The 23,336-nt window shown below is 37.4% G+C and overlaps 2 protein-coding genes across 3 annotated transcripts in view; one reads left to right on the top strand and one right to left on the bottom strand.

Annotated features, from left to right (window-relative positions):
* Nucleotides 1–23,053, top strand: part of SCLT1 (sodium channel and clathrin linker 1) — a 46,649-nt gene extending 23,596 nt beyond the window's left edge. Inside the window, exons 13-21 of one of the 2 annotated variants that reach the window (XM_086612122.1) lie at nt 418–516; nt 2,371–2,442; nt 3,400–3,474; nt 3,972–4,117; nt 5,006–5,198; nt 6,861–7,057; nt 15,927–16,005; nt 17,094–17,189; nt 19,968–23,053. In XM_086612122.1, coding sequence (XP_086468248.1) covers nt 418–516; nt 2,371–2,442; nt 3,400–3,474; nt 3,972–4,117; nt 5,006–5,198; nt 6,861–7,057; nt 15,927–16,005; nt 17,094–17,189; nt 19,968–20,030 — 1,020 coding nt within the window. In that variant the 3' untranslated portion in view covers nt 20,031–23,053. The remainder of the gene's footprint in view (nt 1–417; nt 517–2,370; nt 2,443–3,399; nt 3,475–3,971; nt 4,118–5,005; nt 5,199–6,860; nt 7,058–15,926; nt 16,006–17,093; nt 17,190–19,967) is intronic. The other variant, XM_086612123.1, reaches the window with a different exon arrangement.
* LOC147528681 (uncharacterized) overlaps nt 1–23,081 on the bottom strand; it is a 34,127-nt gene extending 11,046 nt beyond the window's left edge. The window contains exons 1-5 of the mRNA XM_086612124.1: nt 23,047–23,081; nt 18,913–19,086; nt 11,192–11,316; nt 6,450–6,609; nt 1,578–1,788 (exon numbers count right to left, since the gene is read on the bottom strand). Coding sequence (XP_086468250.1) covers nt 1,578–1,582 — 5 coding nt within the window. The 5' untranslated portion in view covers nt 1,583–1,788; nt 6,450–6,609; nt 11,192–11,316; nt 18,913–19,086; nt 23,047–23,081. The remainder of the gene's footprint in view (nt 1–1,577; nt 1,789–6,449; nt 6,610–11,191; nt 11,317–18,912; nt 19,087–23,046) is intronic.
* Nucleotides 23,082–23,336: the final 255 nt, after the last annotated feature.

Genomic DNA, 23,336 nt, shown 5'->3' with positions numbered 1-23,336 from the left:
GTTTCCTAACAGAGAAATTTCTGTGTCATTGTCAACGTGTTTTATTACAGATCCTGGCCCCAGAGGAGAACATTGGGGAGCAGCCTAGCCTTTTGGTCTGAGTTCCTGTGCTTTCCTCTTTATAATTCTGTGCCCAGCCAAAATCTGAAAGTCCCAAGAATAAGTCCGAATAGAAAAAGGCATCTACCAACACTAACTTCTGTGTGGTTCTGATTTACAAGAATGTGCATTTAGGGCAAAATGTTCTCGCTCTTCTTGTCTTCCTGTTGGGTCTCGGTGTCAGCTAGTCCAAAGTAAAAAGGAAAAAAGGTTTTTTGAACAGTGACTGTGTGGTTTCTGCTCTCAGTGCTAGATACTATGTCACCACTGAAATACTATCAGTAGTATTACAAGTTGGGTTGTTGTTTTTTTCCCTAGGCACTCTTTGGGGAGAAGCAAAAGGAAGAGGAAATCCAAAAAATGAAAGAAGAAATGTCTCAATTTGCAGAAGATACTGCTGCAAGAATTAGAAAGGCAGTAAGTTATGATATTTAGAAAGAACGGGAAGATCTTTTTGTTTTCCTCAGCATGAAAGGCTATTGATGGTGCGTGGTTATCATAAGCAGTTTTCTTAGAAATGTTTTGATAACATAGGTAGCAAGGCAGCTGCTGTATGCTTCAGCTTTCTTATCTAGACATATATTCTTCCAAACTAAATGATATCCTTAAATCTCTCAAGAACCAGAAGTGTTGATGCCTGTGCAGACACTGGTATAGAGAAGGCTGCACTGTGAAGATGCAAAGAATGGCACTTTGATTTTGGAGATTCTGTTCAGTAGCATGTCAACAGACTGAGTGCTGTATTGGTATCAAGGTATTTAAGTTGTGATACATGGCCTTTTCTTGGAAGTTGATGGAAGCTTATCTTGTACGTTCAGATGAGGGGACCTCTTGAAAGTTCTAGTGTCAGGTTTTTGGCATCTCGGTACTTAAAAATACTCCCTTATTTAAGGGAGTGGTACTTAAAAATACTCCCCTATTTAAGGGTAGTAAGACTTTGGAATAAATTGCCCAGAGAAGTTGTGGATGCCCCCTCCCTGGAGGTGTTCAAGGCCAGGTTGGACGGAGCCTTGAGTAGCCTGGTCTAGTTGAGAGGCGTCCCTGCCTATGGCAGGGACATTGGATTAGATGATCTCTGAGGTCCTTTCCAGCCTATGCCATGCTGTGATTTAGGCAAATAGGCTCCTCTTCCAAGTACAGCTAACTATCAAAAGGCTCAATATCACAGCACACTTAGAAACTAGAATTTGGTAGAGAAATTCCTGAAAAAAAATGTTGTAGTCTGTCTATGATTTTTGTTATTGTTATGAGCATCTGAAAAATTGCAGCTCTTCTGATAAAAAGACTAGTCGCAGCATTAATTTTCTGTGTTGTGTCCTGTCTGCTGTTCAAATGCAGACTAACCTACCTGGAGGTTCTCAGTAATTATCTGCATGTCAAAGAGACTGGCTTTACTTCAGGGCAAACTCCAGAGGAAATAAAGGCTTGTTACAGGCAATGTCTTGTGTTGCAAGTGCACAACAGTGTCAAGCAATTACCTCATTTGTAAGTTTTCAGTGGTGTAATTGATTTTGCCTCCTTTCACTTTCTTCAGTATGACACCATGTGCATATGTACTCTATAGGGATGAAAGGATTCTTGTTCTTTCCAATGCTTTCAGTTGGAGAGGCTTCAGGAACATACTGCCTAAGTTTTCAGAGCCTTTAAGATGCAGATAAAGACTGTTTGTGCCTTCTTTTTGGTGATTACCTGAAAGAATCACAAAAATTGTGTGGATTACTTAAAACTGCAGTATTTAACATCATACATGGTTTGGAAAAGGTGCAAGAGCTAAAGAGCAACCAGGATAACCACCGTAGTTGTGGGAATGATTTACTAATCAGAATTTAGAAGTTTAAAAATGCCCTATTGCTTAACTTGAAATTACCTCAGTAAAAGTGAATCTATCAAAATAATAAAACGTAAAATTTTGAACTGCAAGTTGTCGTGTTTCTCCAGTTATTAACAAATACTTTTGTTATGTGATCTAAAAACACCTGTTAGGCATATTGCAAACATCTTGCAGCTTTCCTGATAGTCTTACTCTTCTTTTTGTAATGTGATGTCTTCTTTTCTGCTTTTTTTTCAAAACACCCTCATTTGATTGATAATAAACATTCTTCTAACATTTATGTAGTAAGATTTGTCAGTTATTGCAGTCCCAGATATTTTCATACTTATATACATGCACCACATTAGACTATATATGCATATATATTATATATATAAAACCAGGATGGAAACATAGTTCATGGGATTAATTTTTTAGTTTTACTCTGTTTTTTATCCCAGGTAGACTCTGCAAAGAAGCAGTATAATGTGCAGATTTCTCGACTAACAGAAGAACTTTCAGCTCTTCAGATGGTATGGCATTGACTGATGAAAGTATTTTTGATAGCAGAACATTTGAGGTTTCTGGTGTTTGTTGATCAAGTAAAATACTAAATTCGGGTAGAAGTAAGTCAGCTAAAAGTTGATGAACAGGTAATCATCTAGGACTATGCTTTTTTACTGTACAGCACTTTACATCCTGCATGTCTCCAGACATTAATGCAACACACACAACGTCTTCCATGTTACTTGACAAAAGCGACTGTGTGCAGTGTATTAACAGTCAGTGCAGAGTTTCAGATTTGGGTGTAAAGGATATTGGCTTTTAAAATTCCTTTTTATTGTACAGTTTTGCCTTATGTGTATACAGTTGTATCTTACTGACAACTTGCCTCGCTCTGCATGAATTAATACAGTTCTGCAAATCCACCCATTTCTTTGTGTAAGTTTCTTCCTTAATGGTGTAAGTTATATATATTCTTATCATAGTTCACAAGCATCTTGGTGGTGAGATTCTGTGCTCCAGAAAATATTTCCTATGTGATAGCATTTCTTAAGTATCCCTGTTTCTTTCAGGGATAAATAAAGCATGGAAAGCTGAGTATTGCATATCTATAGTGGTGTATATAGAAATGAAGTATATGAAAGTTGATAAAGTATGCTAAGAGAAGCCTGTGCATCAAAATCATCATATTCTTGAATGAAGCAGGAACTTGTAACAAGTTATATGGGAGACCAAAAGAGCTCAGTGCATATACATCTACTTATGGATTAAATTTATTAAGAAAAGGTTTAATTCTAAGTATCTTTGTATATTGAATGAGACTGATTCTATAGAGAAAATGATAAGCGGGTAAATATAATCAAATGCATACATACCAGCAGCAAGAATGACATTTACATTGACGGATTTTTGGCTTTGGCACTTATTGAATTTTTATTTTGAGTTATTTTTCATTAGATTTATTTTTTAATTACTTTTTAAAATAGGAATGTGGAGAAAAACAGGGTCGAATTGAACGAGCCATTAGAGAAAAGAGAGCAGTGGAAGAAGAACTTGAAAAGGTAAGGCAATTGCATGCATTTTTACATCATGTTTAAGATTCTTTTCAGAAGGAAAAATTAGATTGATTTTTCCCATTTCTGATGTTTTTTTTTTCCCCTTAATTTTCTTATTTTATTTCTTGAGTAGAGTTCCTTAATTGTAAATTTTCAGGTAATTCTTTTAAGGTTGAGTGTCTTTTAATCCAGAAAGCGTTTTAAAGCTGTAATACTAAACTGAAAAAGAGGGTTCTTTGAAAAGTGTAAAAAGTAAAACGAGAGATGCTTGATATAATCTGAAAGAATGTTGGTACATATTCCAGTTAAAATTAAGCTCATAGATGAATGCCAGATCTTTGAAAACTTTTCCCAAGTAGCGGCAACAATGATCAAAATTCAGTTGTGTTTTAAATCACTGGCAAATAGGATGTAATGAGGAGTAAGTAGTCTCCTTGTCGGTACTGCACTGCCAATCACCAGTGCAAGGTAAAGATGATCTCAGATGTAAGTTTATTCTTCAGATTTACAGGGAAGACAGAGGACATGAATCTGACAATAGAAAACTAGAGCAACTGCATCAGAAATATTTACTTGCAGAAACGACAAAAGGTGACCTTCAGCTAAGCCTACAGACAACTCAAAATAAACTGAAACAACTGGAAATGAAGTAAGTAATGGATGCTACAGGAATTCGAATGGAAAACAGTGGAAATTATCTCTGACTATTTAAATTGTTGATTATGTGTTAGGATTTTGTCACTTCTTTTTAACCAGTAGCAGAAATAGTATCAAGATAACATTAATTCTGAAGCAAGGGCAATTATCACTGTAAAAGAATTAAAGGGGGTAACGTGCTATAGAATGAGAGATTTTCTTTAAAACATGAGAACTGCAAGCAGTTTTTTGACAAAAAAAAATGAAAATAGTATATTATTTGGAATCTTTGCATTTTTAAATACTGTTTGTAGGAAAAGTTACTCTGAAATATTCAGGCAGAATTTATTACTTCATAAATTCATCTTCAGGGCGGTGTCTCCTAGTCCGTGCAGAACGCTGTGTTTACATAGCAGACTGAATTTCAGGTCTGTGTTCAGAGCTAACAGACATCATTGCAGTTCCAGTCATACAGTGTCAAAAAGCACAATCTGGTACACGCTTTCAGACCAGGTTGTTTTCAGCACGAGAAGCGTAGGATTCTCTAGCTTCAGTCATGTCTGTACTCTGATGATGGTAAATCCTGTCACTTCACCAGAGCAATCCTCAGTTGGGCATCTGGAAATGCTATAAAACTTTTTGTTTCACGTTGTCATTTTACTGAGATTGCTACAATGTTAGATTGGTTTTGAGTTCATCATCTTGATAAAATTCTTTGCTGACTTGTGCATAGTTCTAGCTGTCAAACGCAGTCAAAATGCTGAGCTGATAAAAACTTTCAGGAAGAAGCAGGGGAACAGCTTTACTGGGTCAGACCAAAGATATGGCCCAGTGTATATTTTTTTCCACTGGTACAGTAGTTGTTCAACTCTTGAGTTCCAACAAGACTTTTCTCTTTCAGCTCTGAGGAAGAGAAATCTCGTTGCCAGGAAGCTATCTGTAAATTGCAAAGCATTCTGGATTCAGAAAGAGAAAAAAGTGCCTTTGTCAGTGAACAAAGGCTGAAACTTCAGCAAGAGAATGAACAATTGCAAAAAGAAATGGAGGGCTTGAGAAAACTGGCCATAGAGACTCAACAAAAAGCTAAAATAAAGGTATGGTTTGTATGTTGTTTTTATTTTAACGTAACACTGATATTTGCTTTGTAAGACAGCAGTTCTAAGAGAATATCATTGGAAGTTTGAATTAAGGATGAAAGGTTCAATGATGTCTCCTGGTTTCTGCTTAAAACTAATTTCATTGTAGCAGACACTCCTAGACTTCTGCATAGCACTTTCCTTTTCCTAAGGGAAAAAGAACATGAGTGTGAGCTAAGCCATCACACAACCCTCGTGCACAGATATATACACACATATATTGGAACAGGCTACCCAGGGAGGTGGTGGAGTCCCCATCCCTGGAGGTGTTTAAAAACCGTGTGGATTTGGTGTTGAGGAGCATGGTTTAGGGACCCTGACAGTGCAGGGTGAACGGTTGGACTCAATGATCTTGAGGGTCTCTTCCAACCAGACGGTTCTATGATTCTATGATTTTATGTCCTTATAATCTACTGGGTAACTCAATCTCTGTTAATTAAATTGTATTTTAATATGTTTTAAATTCTGCTTGATAAGAAGATCCCAAATGTTCTTTCCTTTTTATAAGATTAATAGATTAAATAATAACATATTTTCCTTCAAGTGATTTGACTTATACCAATTCCAGATCTTCGTTCATCCACTGTCTGTAACGCATTAGGAATCTCTGTATGACTTTCAGTCCAGAGTTCCTCCTCTTGTGTGTCTACTATGTTGTCAGAGCAGCGTGTAACTATTAAATAATTTAATATTGGGGTTGTCAAACATTGGTTCTGTGTTTTCTAGACAGAGAATGTTTTTCTATATGTATAGTTGCAAACAAGATAATGAGCTGAAAGATGGTGGTGGTTCTTTTTGAATGTGTTCTGTTAAATGCACCTGAACAGACTGCAGGTGGAATAATGAATTAATAGTAACCTCAGCAGATTCATGGTACCTTTGGCTTCTGGAGGGAGTAACAGCTTTGCTCCTTGATGTGCTTTCTAAACATATAAAGCTGGTACTTTCCCCTCTGCTCTTAACTCCAGGAGTGTAGAGATACTGAAAAGGGATCTAAGAATCTGCAGCAATGAAGAAGTCTTTAGTAAGCAGCTTTATAACTTGTGAATGGGGACTGTCTCAAATCCAGTTTCCACTTTGCAGCACAAGATAAAGGAAGCAGTTAAATTAAACAGGAAATCTTCCAACTCCACAGCCCTTTGCTCAGATGTAGTTTAAAACCAAAGGATCAGTCTTGTAACAGACAGGTAGTGGTTATAAAGCACATACCAGATCTTTGTCTGTCCCATTTGTAATCAGACAGGCTTCCATTATAGTCACAGATAAGATTTATTACTTGCTTTCTGTTCCTCTGATGTACAAAGGATTTCAGATGCAGTTAAGAAACTCCTAACGCATTTTAGCTAGATGAAAAAGAACGAACGTGTTTCTGTGGAGAAAACACAAGGGAGAAGGATAAAGATTATTTACCAAAATAAGCATACACAGCTCATTATCCTTTATTGTCAGTTGTACTATTTGCTTAAATTGGCTTTGGGAACATGTATCTCTTTGAGCATATAGTTCCAAGTTTATTTTATGTTACATGCTTTCAATGAATATTTATAAATTTGACTAAAGAGTGGTTAAAAAGAAAAAAGTGAGCGACTTTATTGTATCCAATTTGTATTTTTTTTCTAGATAAGCACGATGGAGCATGAGCATGCTGTGAAGGAACATGGGTATGAAGCTCGACTTAAGGAAATGGAAGACACCAGTCAAAAGTCTACTGCTGAACTTAGGCGTCTGTTAGTAGCTCAGCAAAAAACAACAAATCGGTGGAAAGAAGAAACAAAAAGTCTTGCTGAAACTACAGAGGCCAGGATCAGTAAGCTAAAGTAAGTGCAATTTTGTTCCTCTTCTGGAAGCTGTTATGGTGTTGGTTACTGTTTCATGTACATGAAGAGCAAACCATCCAGACTAGATGACGTGCTTCCAGCAAAATAAGAAAGAAGGTTCTAAAGACAACTTTGGATGCTCTTTGTGAAGTTAGCACTGAAGTAAAAATTTTGTGTCTTGTTGATATGTGTGAATTTTGTAATGACAAAAAGTAAATGGAATATATTACTTTTAATTTTCTCTTTCATGATACAGCACGCTCAATTTAGAGAATTTTAGCTTTGAATTATGAAAACCTCTATATTTATAGCTATTCAGAACAGTCGTCATAAAATCACTTGTGGAGTGAGTCTCCAGACTTCAAAAATAAGCTGGGAAGAAACCAATTGGGACGCATATCTAATGTTCTCTTCTGAGCAGTTGCTGTCACAAATGAGGATACAAAGGAGTTGTGTGATTGCCCTAAGCAAAAATATGATATAAACTTTACTTTTCTCTTAAATCATACAGGTTGCCAGGTAACTAGCTGATACTTGTATTCCCAGCACAGAACATAAGAATGCTTTCAGTTTTGAAAGGGCATAATGACAAGGGCATCTCACCAACAGATACAAATTACATACCATTCGTAGATGCTGTGGAATACAAGCACCTAATGGTGCCTGTGAGCCTATATGCAGACAGACATCAACTGGTTTAGAGAAGACAATGGCGTTACTGGAAATGGAGGAGTAGAGAAGGAAGTATCCCAGTGAGAAATTAGCCATTTGCAAGTTATGTCGGAAATCAATTCTACAAACTTATATTTGTTTTAAACGCCTACTGCTATAGATAGTGTTTGCTTCTACTTGAATCTTAATATCCATTAAAAACCATTAAGAATCCACACTGATCAGTTTAGGAAATAAGCAGCTTACGGCATCTACATTCATCTTGGTTTTCCTTTCCAGTGTATGGACACATTGCACGGTGTTAAAACATGAATGAATTGATCTGTGTACAGTGGATTTTGTAGTGCCTTTCCTTTTCTGGTACTGCCTTCCCCACCTCAGCTTCCCCAAATGTTTGGGTTTGGCTGGCAAGGAACAGCCAAACTGGCTAGTTGCAAGCTGACACACACACTCACACTGGTTAGCCAGCTAGCTGGTGCTTGTAGCACACCAAGTTTTAAATGGGTTTTCTCTCAACAGAGGCAAAGATACATGTTTGCCTCACTCTTTATTTGATTTCTGAGCTCAGGAAGCTCTGTCAGTTAGATCAGGTAGACTATAAATTAGAGATTAAATTAGCCTGATGTTTTTTGTAGAACTTCTTAGAAGTTTGTGTCCTGAAGATCTCTTCCTCTTCAAAACCACTTGAAAATTGGAGTTTGACAGACTGGTACATAGTAACTTTTAAACTAGGAAGCATGATTTCCTAAGTCTGATTTCTTAAAAATTAAAATAGTTAGAGAAGACTGTAACATTGCATATATCATTATCTTTTAGGAAGTGCATTCAGTGGATTTTAGAAGAAAAATGCAGGGTATGCAGCTCGGTTAATTTGAGAAATTGAAATGACCCTTTAACTTTAGTCACTTAAAGCACAGGATGCACTCTTGGATGGTTCTTTGCTCACATTGATTTTTAGAAGCTGCTTACTGTCACGTTAATAAGGAGGCAAAGCTTTTGTCCTATTAGAAATGGAAACCTGCCAATTCTAGCGTTTATTTCCTTTGGAGTAATCTGTGGGTTTTTCATGTTTTATTATGATAATGGTTTGCATGTTCTCAGCTTGAACCATAATATTTCCAGTATCCTCTGCCTTTTTTGGAGTCAAAATTTTTTAAGCACAGCTTGGCATTTCTTAGTTGTCAGAATGCCAATGGTGTGAGTGGAATTAGAACCCAAATTCCTAAACATGAGCAAGGAAAATAACTTCCTGAAAATGTGGCCTACAAACAATCTACTCTACCACAACTCTAACTTGGTTTTCCATCTTTTTTAGAGAAGTATGTGGATTTGACCTCTCGAGAAACTTCACAAATAGCAGTCTCGTATGTAGTAGTGCTTCCCCTTGAAACTACTTTCATTCCTCTTTAAAGGTGACACGGTGTCTATCGTGACTAGTTACACCTCTTGTCTGTCCAAAACCAGGAATGCTGTGAGTTCCATCCTGCTTGAAATACGAGAATGGTTGAGAAGACATTTATTGATGATCTTTGTTTTACTTGCAGCTTCACTGATGTGCTTTTCATTTTTTCAAGTGCTCCTTTTCTGAGTGTTTAGAACACTCTGTAGCAGTAGTGGATTTTTACCTATGATAACTAGTTCAGTTTAAATTTTTACGATAGTTCAAAAGAATACTAAATCTAATTAGAGGTAACATTTTTGCCCATTTTTCTAGAAAAGCAACTCCTACATAATCACTGTGGTCCTTTTTACCTCTCCTAAGTAAACAGTTTGGAGTTTTTTACCTTATCTGTCCAGATATAGGCTGGGTTTATTTTGCCTTAAAACGTACTGCATCTTGCAAAGATTTAAACAGTTCTTTACAAAGACAAAGCATCTCTTTCAGAAGTCATCACAGTGCTGAGCACATCTGCGAGACACTTGGAGCTGTGCTTATTCACGGACAGTTTTAGTGCTATAGCTGCACTGTATGTAATTAGCTGGGTCTTACTAATGCTTTTTTGACATCTTTGGTAAACACAGTAACTAGGGAAGAAAAATCTTTTGTAGTATTTCATGCTAAGGTAGATTTAAGCTGTTAAACATGTAGTTTATTTTCTGTAAATGAAGCTACAAAAACTCTTACAGTTGAGCATCTAGGTTCACAACTAGATCCTGACTGTAGTTCAACGTCCAATTAAAAGGGAAAAATTGCAGACTCCCAAAACAGTTAAAATTGTCTGGAAACAGCTGCTTTTCTTCTTAAAGCTTTCATGTTAAGTGTTAAAACATTGTTATAGTGGACCAAAAGCTTTAGACCTTATTTATCTGCAGCAAAATGCTGACACAGAAAATATAACAGACATGAGAGGAAGTCTGCTTTGTGAATCTGTATGAAAAATAGGTAGTAAATTTTGAAAATGTCCCTGGTTATGTGAGAGACTGCCTATGTGGCATCATCTGGAAAACTCCTGCAATAATTTAACATCCTGTATCAGAGAATGCTGCCTGATGAGCAGAACAGAAGAAATGTTCAACTCATATTGAAAATTTTAAGTCTACACTAAGTCCACGTGTTTCTCTGTGACTTCATTAGATATTTTGGTGCAAGTCTAAAAGCAAAGTCAGTCACTTTTTAAGATGATTTCATACGTGATGCTTTTCCATACTGTATAAGCTAGAAGCAGAAGTTTTTATCAGACATTTGCTCTACCCAACAAGGAAGCTGACAATAGAGACAAGTCTGTGCTCTGCTAGAAGGATGTAATTTAAACTAATATAAGGAATTTGATAATTAAATCTGTACAGTGCTGATCTGATGTTACAGTGACAAGTGGCTGTAACAGAACCCAGAAGTATTATCTAGAAAATTTAAAACCAGCTTATTTTTCACATTATATGCGTTACCAGACACCTAGCTATATAGTGCAGAATGAAGTTGGTATGAAAATTAGCTCGTGAGTTACACAGTAGTAGTTACTCAATGCATAGTCATAGTCATGGCTTATATTATAAATGAGTAATTATCATGTTTATTTTAATCTTATCACAATAAGGTTCTAAGTATTTTGAGTGCAAGGACAGAATGGCAAATCACTTATTACTTTGTTGTGAACTAAAATAAAGTTGTCAATTATTTAAAAAGCAAAACAATTTTCGAGCAAATGCATTTATCATGGAAATATCAGCCACATCACTAAATAATAGACTGATGCTGGGTAAGCGGATCCATTAAATTAAAGGCTCTGTTTGAAAGTCCTCTTGAGGCTAACGCAGGAAGTGTTATCACCAAGCCCTATAGCGGTGTCCAAGTAAAGGGCTGACGTTCACCCAGCCTTCCTATACACGTACGTTTTTATGTGGTTTTGAGCTGGTTAGTTAAGCTGTGAGCTTGGAAGGAAAACTTAACATCTTCCTCAAAATCTTCCATCTTGTCATGACTGGGCAGCAAGGCTATGAACTTAGATGAAGATATCAACATACCCTTTTTGGATTTAAATAGAGAGCTCTCCGAGTTTAGCAGCATATTGTGGTTATTTTGTATATTTTCAGGACAGTCTGAGACATTCCTTGGCACTCATGAAGATACTGTTTGATGTTCCGGATCCCTGTAAATACATGAGCAAAAAACAGAGATCGTGTTGGCGACGTGTAGCGGAATTTCAGTTTTTAATGAGAATTGTTACTCTTACAGCATAGTAATGTGCTTTATAAGTGAATGCTTTACAGGAAGTTGTAAATCTCCTAACAAAGTCATATCCATGTATACTGGGGAGGTAATTTACATAAAAGCATTTTATATTGCATTTCTCCAGAAGTCTGGTGTTTGCGCAGCTCTCATAAGCATGGAGTCAGTGTCCCACTTGCTAACGTAGGTGTTTCCCATTCCTTTGCCTTAAATTCATGATCTGTTGCTGTTTTTCAGTTCTATCCTCATTACTTTCATTTTCCATGTGAAGGTGTCCGAAACATTTTGGCTTCTGTACTAACTTACTAGGAGCAGCTGCTAACTTTTCCATGTTCTGTGCTGCTCGTTTGCCATCTTTTAAGTCTGCGGTGTTTTGTTTGTGAGGTGTAATCCATATGTATAAATGAAGTATTAAATAAATAATTTTATTAAATGAAGCAACATCAGTGACCATCAGGTGATTTTGAATTTTTTAAAAATGTAGAAGGAAAAGGAAATTTTGCAACCCGTAAGAACAGAGTGATGATTTTTTAAATAATATGAGAATCTAGTAGGTCAGTGAAAAACCTGTAGATAAAAATCTTGATAAACAAATTAATACTTTCAGGCTTCACTGAATATTATTATGTTGTGTTTTCTTGGACATTTAGGTCTCAGTTCAAGTTAATCATTGCCTGTAAAATTGAATTTGGAATTAAAAAACAGTGCTGAAACAGTAGGCAATATATTGAATACTTGTAGATTCAACTTCACCATTTTCTTCATAAAAATACATTACAGCCTTCATTTATGAGAAGTTTTCTTCCCTCTAAGCATCTTAAGATTCTGTAGGCTTTCAGAAAGATTTATTGGTAATAGACCTCACCTCACCTTGCAGGAGGACAAGGAACCAGTTTTGCTTCAATACACTTGTGCCAAAAGTCAATCTTGAAGGTAACTAAGAAGGTCAGTGCTTCTTGCGACATAGGTCATGGTTCCAAATAAAAACATTGCTTTTGGCAGCGTGACTGACCACTCATGACTAGTGTTTATTCTTTTGATTCCTGCAAAATGTCTAGTCTGGCAGACTATGAAACAAAGCTGTTCTGACTTTTCTGTCCACTTTAGATACACTTCGAGTTCTAACGACATTTACTGAAGTGAACTTAGCAAATATTTACAATTATAACAGTTATGCAAATGAATGATTACTGCTAAAGGTTGTAAAAAAGTGGTGTAGCACTCACATTTATTCAAAAATGAGTCTTCCCAAGGCTTTCCCATTCAATTTAGATTGTTTCTTTCTCTAAGAATATGTGTGTATGTAAAAAATTAATTTAATCTGTATCTGTTTATATGTGTTAATAAGCACACACAAAAACTATCACCCTCAGATTAAGTTTGGGGGAATTTTATGGTTTTACATGAAGGTGAATTTAATGCATCTTAAAGACCTGTAGTGGGTTTGGCTGAGATGGAGTTAATTTTCTGGTGCTGTGTTTGGTAGCGTTGATGGTACACAATGTTGGAGCTATTGCTGAGCAGGCCTTCTCGGCCTCTCACTCCGCCACCCCAGCGAGTAGGCTGGGAGGGGGTGCAGCCAGGACAGCGACCCCCAGCTGAACAAAGGGATATCCCATACAATATTTATTGTAACATAAATCCAGTATATTTGAACACCTATACAGAGTGGTTTAATTTTTTTAATACTCACTAGGATTTTAAGTGTCAATACTTACAAAAAGAGAATCGTTGCCATACTGTTATTAAATTTACAAACACTTTGCTTAGCTGAAGTCATCTGATGGCAGCTATTTTGGGTGTCTTTGTTCCAGTTGCTGCTTCTGAAACATTTCTGTGTCATAGTTAAGAGTCCCTGACTCATCAGTAGCCATGTGCATTTTTTTGAGTTGTTTTATCTTTTTTATGATTGAAAAGACTCTGTCTCTGAAATATGACCTTTTCTGGTGCCTGCACATGAAGGGTTGGCCAGGACTGTCTTCTCCTTCTCCCTACGTCCTGTAGAGTACACTGAGTGAACTGCACAGCATCTTGAGATGAAGAAGTTTCTTCCATTTCTAAAACATTATTCTTGGCTGCACTTCTGTAATGTTTGGCAGCCATAGCTGCTTATTTTAAGATGTTCATTATAGAAAAAAATTAACAGGATGAGAGACAGCTGCAGGTACTGGCAGTATACAAAATTCCTAATTACTAAGAGTAACTGAAGCATATTATAGTATAATTCAACCGCAAAAACAGCTGGCACATGCTGTATTTGTCATCTGAGAGCTTTGCAGAATGTACTTGCTACAGCTGGCGGATTTATCACCCGTCTGCCAAAATGCTAGAAGCTCACCTTTTGTTTCCTGCTCACTTAACAAAGACAATATGGAGTAGGGACTGATTTGATTATTCAGCAGTTGGAGTTACTGCTCTATTTTAATATTAAAATCTCATAATGTGAGTTTGGGAGAGAGTTAACGGTCAGAATGAATCACTGTCTAGGCTCAATAGCCATCATGTTTCCTTATGCTTACAAGGTTAAACTGTTTTCTTTAAATACATGTTCAGTGTGATCTAATTATAAAAATAATATACAGCTGTATATGAGCATGTAAACTCTGTTTATGGCCTGTGCTACTAAGAATGCTAATTCCACACCTCAGTACAAGTATAGAGGACAGATTGTTTTCAGTGACTAAGAATTTTTAATTTAGAAAATCAATCTATTTGTTCTAAGATTATGTAACAATAAAGATGCTTTGTCAGAATTTAAGAATTTCCTTATTTTCAAAGCCTATTTTACTAGCGTAGTTGAACATAAGCAGTCTACATATTGTGAGGAGTAGCATTTAAATAGTTTTCTAGGGAGTTTTATTTCAAAAAGGTATGTGTGAAGAGATACAACAGGAATTGTATAAAATTTGTTTTGCTATAAAACAGTTTATAAAAACTGAACTTTGAAAAAACAGCCATTCATTAGGGCTCCTGTATTGAAAATGCTTCATCTTCATGCTTGATATTGATTACAGAGGACAAATTGCAATAATAGTTTTTAAGTATTAACATACTATCTTGATCCTGCAATTTTAATCCACGTTTAGTTCTTATTTTGTACAAAAATGTTCACATGTGGTAACACAGGTATAATCTATATATAATTTTAACTGTTTAACATTGTTTAAATATCTGCCTGTGTACTCTCATTTGTATAGCAGCTAGTCAAAAGATGTTGAACTTTTTATGATATCTACCTGGGATTGGTTATAGGGGTTGGTTGGGAGTGGAAACTACCAGCCAGATTTACTCACAACCTTATGTTAACAGAGACATTGCAACCTTGTATTTCAACTGCCACATAGCAGTTTTCAGTCAAACTTTCATGAAATACTAAGTTTAAAAGTTTCTAAGAGTAAATTATTGTTGAGAACTAAATGCCATCATTAAAATAGCAGAGGCTTTTTAAGATGGAGATCTGAAGTTAAAGTAGCTCCGACCTTGCCTCTGTTCCCCCAGAAACAATAAAAGCTTTAGCTTCCTTGACAGTAGATGTAGTTACAGTAATAGGCAGAGCACCTAAAGGTTAGGTCTCAGCTTTCGGAGCATTGTCAGTGTGCTACATATTCATGAAGGTGATTCCATTTCAGCGTACTTTCAAGTTGGGAAAGGAAGGTAAAGTGAGAATAGATTGGAAAATCCTTCTTCACAAATATGTTTGAACCTCAACGTAGAAGGTGAAACTGGTGGCAAGAATCTTGATCACACCATTTTTTGTGATGGCTGTTGCTAGTGGAGAGTAGAGACTGGTCAAAGGGTTAGAGCAGCTCATTTAGTTTTGCATCTTCCTCTAGCTAAAATTACCAAAGTTCAGAGATTTTTTTTTTCCATCTCTGGTCATCCTCCTCCTTCAGTGGTTTGCGATGACAGGAGGCAAGAACAGTTTCCTTTGAGCACCAACTCACAGATGTCTACCATAACCCAGCACTTTTTGTCTTCAATACGATACAAATTTAGGATCACTAAAACTCAGTATAAAAGTAAAAAGACTGCTTTGAAGAAGGTGGCATTCTCCGTTTCCTCATGAAGTGTTACATTGTTGTCTGTCTCAGTAGGATAGAATGATTTGGGTTTAGGTACTTGGAAGCACCTTCAAAAATGTCCACATTGGAATCTGGTTATGGGACAGTAATTAGAATGTTAATCTAAAAATTAAAGGCCCTGTGCATATGCGGCTTATATTTCTAGCATATTTGATAACATGCCTGTAAAATAAGAATCACTGAATACAGAAAACCTCTGTAAAATGTCAAATACTCTTGGCAAAGTCCTATTGTTTCGAACAAATCCATCTCATTCCTCTGCTGTTTTAGTTGTGAATACATATCATGAAGTGCTAGCTGTGTAGTGCTTTTGAAATGTTTTAAGAGCAACTCTGTTATTAGAAATATGCCACGAGTCCCTACAATGCAAGGAAGTACCTATGGAATTATATTCCAATAACTGATCCACTACTGTGTGTTAATCAGCATCTTTTCTTCTGATTAATAGAAGCGAGCTGAGTCAACAAAAACTTCGTAGCCAGGAGCTTATTTCTCAGCTGGAAATGGCAAATGAAAAGGTAACTGAGGTAAGATAATGACTGATATGACAACTACTTTCAGTTACCACCTGATGCACGCACACTAGGATCTTAAGAGAAGTCTATTTAGATGAGTTATGTTGCTGGTTTAGAAAAAAATTAAGGAATTTTGACAGCAATAGTCGTAAGTGGAAAACCAACCCCACTGTTTCTGCTGACTGACATGTTCAAATGGCAGGAAGACAAATTAACCTCACTCTCAAATTACAAGAAAAGGTAAAGGAGAGATCATCTTTCAAGGTTACTAATCCAGCAGTTTTAGACTATTCAGGAAATGTTTCTGAAGTCTCTTATGCCTACGCATATCTCTAGAAAGGAACAGGCATTGTGTTGTGGATAATGTAGCATATGCAGAGGTATCAAATTCTCAGCATATGTTATGTATATAGTAGAATTTATACTGTATGTGCATATATGCATGGAGATAAAAGCATTATCCATTAAAGACTAAGGGCAGGGTTGTTTTGGAATGTGCATTGTTCAATAATTAATGGCCACTTTAGAAAACAGCTATCCCATCAGCCTCATACATCTGGGATAATGTCCAGTTCTATCTAGGATAAGTCCTTTGGTGTTGTTTTTTGTAGTGCAATATTATTCAGCGGAGAAAAAGGGGGCTGATGTGAGAATAGATTTCTGTAAGTAAAGGATAGTTAAGAAAGACTTTATGGTGTACCCTTTGATGAAGAGAACAGAAGGAACCTGTGGCAAGTTTATCATCTCATTTGTATATCTAGTATATTCTTTTTCCCTCTGAGTATAGCTAAAACATTTATATTGTAAGATTGTGTAAATTTAATTACCTGGATTAAAATGTCAGCTTTTATGCATCTTCCTTTGAGATGGTGAAATAAGTAAAACCTCCTCTGCAGATTACTCTGATTGGAAAAGTCATATGTTCCCATATTTGAGCTGGAAATTCTCTATAATGTGTCAGCAATATGTCTTCAGTCTTATTCGAAGTGGTAAACAGTTCCACTTCTCAAGTTCCTCTTGTTTTAAGCTTTTTCGCAACAGTGTGTATGGACCCAGTAAAAAGAACTCTGCATTTGTAATGAGTTATTTAATTTACACAGGATGAAAAATTAATGATGGAATATCGAGAATACATCGATAGGCTTCAAAGGCGACTAAGCCAGGCAGAACAGAGGGCAGCTACAGCATCTCAAAAGGTACAAAACTAACAGAAAACATGTTATCTACTGCATTTTAAAAATCCCATTGAATATTACAAAAATACTCACTTTGTATCATTCCTGAGGCAGAGGTGATCAGTTATGTGCAGTATTTCTAATATAATTTTAACAACAAGCTTGTATTTTGGATGTGTCATCACAAAACTGATGCATATTCAAATAAATGCCATCTTCTGGCAGGATGCTTAAGTGTTATGGAAACAACTTTGATGCAAATTAAACTTGTGTGGTTCAAAATACGTGAATGAAGGTGTACGATTGTTTCCACCCTCAGAAATGGCAGCAAATTAACAAAGAGGAAAAAAACCTCCTTAAATAACTGCAGCTCCTGTTTGCGAGTTGTTTTAGCTTGGTGTAACCTACTGCAGCAGTCACAAACGATGGCTTCACGTGACAGAGCAAATGCTGTGCTGATTCCTACACCTGTCTCCTGGGGAGTCTGATTTAAAGCATCATGTCTTCAGTTGATGGCTAGAAGACTGCCTTTATAAAAACTGCTTGGCAGCATAGCTGGTTTGTGGCCATTCGGTTTGTGGTTTGTGTGTTTTTCAGCCAAGTTTGTTCCCTGGTCTAATTCACTGTGTGGCTGCAGAAAGAGCATGGGGAAACGGTGTGCAGTGCTTGCAGGACAGACTGATAGGGTGGACCAGTCTGGTGTTCATCAAATTGCAACCTTGTGTACTTTCTGCCATGTCATATGAACTCCTGAAGTTGTTAACTTCCTGTCTGTCCACCTGCACTTCCAGTAGTGGCTTCCAGTAGCTGTGTCCCCAGAGACTGTTGGAGAAGCACCCCTCACCGCAGTTATCATCAGTTGGGTGTAAGAGACACAATAAGTGCTGTAATGTCAAAAAGACCGAAAATGCTGCAGACACAATAGGACATCTTTCTTTCGCCCAGGCCGGGGGAAGTGCAGCAGGGAGAGATGGTCTATGTCTCTCGCTACCATAGTAAACATGCCTAGTGCATGTTTCAGTGGTTCTGAAAACTGCACACAAGGTGTGTTAGAGCCATTTAGATGCCCAAGACCTCCTTCTGCACCACTGCCATCACTTAACGAGCTGAACTGCTGCTGCCTTCTTTTTCCAGTTTTTTTACAACTCAGTTCCAACTTTGAGCAGTACAAGTCAGTACGTCTATACGTTAAGGATATTGGGAGGGAAGGTATTCTTCCCTACAGAGAAACTTCAGGCTTTAATTGTCTAAACCCCATGCTACCTATAATTCTGTATTTTCTCTGCTGGACAGTGGGTGGGTTTTTTTTTTTCCATCCAACATTCTTTTTTCCATACTATTCAAGCTATACATCTGGAAGCTAATCCCATGGGGGGTTTGCATGCTGGCTTCACTTACTTGCCAAGCAAATTTGTTACTCAAGTTGGTCTCCTGTTAAGTAAAGGTGGTCTTTCTGCCTCCTGATTTTTTACAGTGATGTAAGAAAGCCATTTGCAAATTACAGCTTTTTAATGTGTGTGATCTCATGTGAGTTGCAGAGAAGAAATGTTTGGTTGATCTAAATTGTCCAGTCAGGACAAAGGGCTTCTTTTTTTTTCCCAACAGCAGTGAATAAATGGGCATAGCTGCCAAGCTATCATAACATAAGCTGTGATTCCTGGCTGTAAATGCTCTCTGTCATGACATGGTCTACCCAGCTGGTGAAACTTTGCTCTGAAAGAGATTTTTTTTTTTTTTTTTTTACCTCCTGTTATATGGATCTGTTCAGCTCTAATACTTCTGAGGTGCTATCTTCCTTTAAAAAACACAGTCACGTCACCCTTCAAGGGAGTAAATTCCTGGCCTCAGTGCCCATAAAGGAAGAAGTCTTGCGGTTTCTGTAAACATCAATAATTAACTGTTCCTCATCAGTCTCACTCTGAAAGGTAAAAAAGAGATTGGATAAGATGTTTAGCAGCTAAATTGTTGTCCAGATCTTATTGCCTGTTTTCAGAACTGCCTTGCCCTCTTCAGGCTTGGCAGAAGTTACTGCTGCCCGCTGTCAGGCATAGCTTCATTGTAGTGACTTTAAGAACTTCTGTGCCAAGCCCCTTCCTCTCCACCCCCACCATCTCACCCCAAAAGAGACGTACCAGCACTGTTCCTGCTAAAGGCTGGAAAAAGTGGTCTCCAGGAGTACTGCTACAAGAATGTGTACTCTTCTGAATCTGAAGAAACAAGGTGTTTGTTCTCTTCCAGCTCTCACAAGACAGGTTGTGTGTGTGTGCTCGCTCAGATTCAGAATGGTAACTCTCTCTATATTCTGAATCTGTAGGTTGAGAGCTACTTTCTGACTTAATTGGGTATTGTCATTACATTATCCAGCTTATATATAAAATCAAATCCAGTATAGGCTAGAGCTGGACTATTAGGGAGTCTAGAAATTACATTTTTTTTACTGTGGTTAGTTCAATGACTGTAAATCTTAGGTTATTAAATAACAGTAATTCAGTTAAGAAACATAAAGAATACAGGATATTGTTTGTACAGGTTTAAAATGGATGTATTCAGTGTAGATGTCTTTGAAGTGTACTCCTGCTACCTTATCTTTCATAATCTTGAATTCTTTGGCATCTGAAATAAGACAAAAGCAGTAATCATCTATAGAATGCATTGTAAATTCTACTTTTTACCCCAAATTCCCACTTATCTATGCTTGTTCCCTCTCTTCTTCATGACACCTTCCACATTGAAGTTCTACTGATACTTTGGTCTTACAAAAAAATATTTAAGAAACTATCTGCTTGTTTTTAATTACAGCTCAGCCTGATAACTACACAGAAGAAAAAAGCTGCTTCCCTAAAGGATCTGGAAAATATCTAAACATACATATTGTTCATTCACACCATGTTGGAGTTAAGACGACTGCTGTAGAAACTTCATATTGGAGCATTAAAGTCAAATGCATAGCAAGACTTGTAAAACGTAGATAAACGTTTTGTTTTATTCAGGTAAGAAGGGGGGTGGATGAAGATGCTGTATCTGTATGCATCGTGAAGACTGGAAGAAGACTGCAAAATGATTTAATTAGAAGTCCTTTAATGTAGCAGATGGAACAATCTGATACACTGCTGTAGCATATTGGTCTTTTTTGGTCTAAAAAACACCAGCTCCAACTATGACAAGATTGTGTACAGGGAAAAGACAACATGACATTGAAATTCTTGAACAGCTTTGCTCACATACACTCGATACCTTTAATTTTTCTTTGTAGTGCACTAACTTGGGAACCTTTTGAAGATCTTTCTTTTATGCATTGTAGTAAGACGCTAATTACATCATGAATGTCAAATAGTTGCTGGTTTTATGGTAGGCGTGACAGCTGTGAAATGCTTCCATTGCCTTCCAGTTTTAAGACTTCAGTTCAGTTTGTTCTGATGCCCCTGGGAAAGAGTTAATAAATAAAAACGCTGCTCTGGCTATTCAGACAGCTCATTTCTAAGGACCATAATCTTTCTTCAGTTGTGCTTGTTCTTCTTAATCAGTATTTTACAATTGTTCCTTGCTTTTTGTTGGTCTGCTCTCTTGGTTTGTATGTGTCTGGAAACTTCAGTTCTCTATTACTTCAGTTTGCACAAAGCTGGTGAAGTCATCCAGTCATTCCACCTTTACGCATTCTGAAATAACGTGTCTGAATTCTGCAGATGCCAGTATGTGGGAATCCTCTTGTGTACATGTTTTTGGTTGATAGTTGAGAAACTTCATATATAGATCATTCTAAAATTAGAGCTGAACTCTGTCTTCTCTTTCAGCCTATATTATAAACATTTGGTAGGTGTTAACTGATTTTTGAAGTGCTCCCATCTTGGACTTAAGTGACATAATTTCTTGTCCTTCCTCTTAAATGTGAAGAGTATAATTCTGGTTTATAACTCGATTCAGTTGATGGATACTGCTTACCCGATGCTTGATGAAAACTGTTGTTTTGGACTAACAAACCCATACGTCTGTCGCCGTGGATCTTCACCAGATTTGCATTTTAGAGGACAGACCTGGGTCGATCACCACATGGAAGCAAGAATTTGTGCCACCTCCTGAAAACCTGGCTGTTCAAGTAGAGCCTTCAAGATGGATGCAACCTCAAGAAAAATTTCTGCTTACCCCAGAAGTTACTGTTTCCTACAGTTGTACACCCTTCTTTACTAGTGCTTGCTGAGTTTGATAAATGCCTGTATCCATTGCAATCTCTAATTTTGCTAAAAGACTTAAAAAGATTTTTTCAAAGCAACATGGATAGATTGTCCAGAAGCTCCAAACGTCTGTTGCAGTGAGATTTTCATCCATCAACCATGTATATGATGCAGAGGGAGGTAAGTACCAAGCACCTTATTTTCATTTGCATAATGCACATCTGAGATGATGATGACAGACCACCTGGAAGATTTTGTGAGCTATTAATCCCATTCACTCCTTAAAGAGAGGCTGTAGCTGTGAAATGAAACCTGTCTGAAAATGGCAGGTAAGTTTTTGAGTATTTGTGTAATTGTTCCTTGAGGCACAGAAGGCCACCTGCTGGGTTCCTTTTTAAGTATGGGTAGATCCGTTTCAGCTTGTAGTCTAGCTCTTGTGTAGTGGTTATTTGCCAGAATATGAATTGCAGTGATGACACAAACACCCCATAGTAAAGTTAAGGGGCAGCAGAGCAATTGCAGGAGATCACACAGGAAAGAAAAGAGATTTCCCCCTTTCCTCTGTCTGCCTAATCCTGAGCAGCTAAAAATTGACCAAATACATCTATCTGAACCACAAAAGGGATCGTGGTCAAATGAAGCTCATCATCCTACCACTACCTTTCATTTCCGTTTGGGTTCTACAGGAGGCTGCTGTCATGTTGCTCACAAACTGGACTTTGAGAGGACGGGCACTTGCTGAGGCAATTAAAATTTGAGGCTTGCTGGTTAGGTTAAGTTTTGCTCTTTCCCTCATATTAGATTGTTTCATGGAATTGAGCAGCAGGTTTTTCAACCATCTGTCTTGGTGGTTTTACATTTGTTTCTATGTATTTCTTGTCACTCTTCCACGAAAAAGTTTTTGTTCCCCCTACCTTCCTTTCCCACCCCACCAGTTCTCCGGTGTTTTAAAGATTCCCTAGTGTGATATTAATGTTTCCCATTAAGTGAAACTTTGTTCTTGACTATGTTTATTTAAGAAGTTTATAGGTGAATAGTTACTTCCATTCAAAAGGTCAGAGAAACTTGACTATGAAGGTAGCGGAAGTTTCAGTTTGGGTCTTCACAAGAGCCCTCTATATCTTCTGGCATAGGCCAGATCTTGCAAGACTTGTCACTGCATACAAGAAGCTTTTTCATAGTCTATTTTAGGTGGTTAGCAAGCTGCCCTCAACTCTGACCCAGTCTTCCTCTGCTAACCCCAGCAGTGCAGTGCCTTTCAGAGAAGCTGCTGCAAGCAAGATCTACAAAGCAGGTGCAAGAACCTCTTTCAGACTTTTATTCACACCTTGAAGAGCTTGTACTAGTAACTCTTAGGAGAGCCATCCTTTAGCCTTCACTCTTTGAAGCATGTTTTTGAGGGGTGCCACTCAGTTGCCCACAATGTGAATGCATGTGATACAAGTACAAATCTGAGAAAAATTACTTAACCCATAGCTGTTTTTCAAGATGTATTGGTAGACACACACCTTCACAGGCTTGTCCTTCTCTTGCTCTGCTCCAAGTCCCTTCCATGTTTCCACATCTTGAGTTTAGAGGAAGCAGGAGGAAAGGACCTACTGTGCCCTTCACACCTCGTCTCCTAGAGATCCTGCTATGGCAGCAAACGCTGTCGGCACTGGCTTGACTACAAGCAGTTTATAGTGCAGGTGTATATTCAGCTTGCTTACCTTGAAGATCTACAGGTAAGAAACCTCACGTTCCTCTTGCAGTGGAACATATATGACGATTATGGACTTTGGAAGGACATCACATATCAACAAATGTAAACTAGCTGAGGTAAGCAACACCTCTTTGAAGATCTCAAGGAAAAAAAGCGTACGGTTTTCTGTTGATGGGATAGGCACAGCTGTCAGTAACAAGACCCAGTACTATTCCTCAAAAAAAAAACCAATCTTGCAACTGCAGTGTGCACTTTGATACCTGTAATAATCCAAATTAAATGCTTTTTTTAAACCAT

The sequence above is a fragment of the Tauraco erythrolophus genome, chromosome 5, assembly GCF_009769465.1.
Source record: "Tauraco erythrolophus isolate bTauEry1 chromosome 5, bTauEry1.pri, whole genome shotgun sequence".
In the NCBI taxonomy this organism is placed as follows: Eukaryota; Metazoa; Chordata; class Aves; order Musophagiformes; family Musophagidae; genus Tauraco; species Tauraco erythrolophus.
The sequence above is the reverse complement of the archived record's forward strand: the minus strand, read 5'-3'. Positions and strand labels throughout refer to the sequence as shown.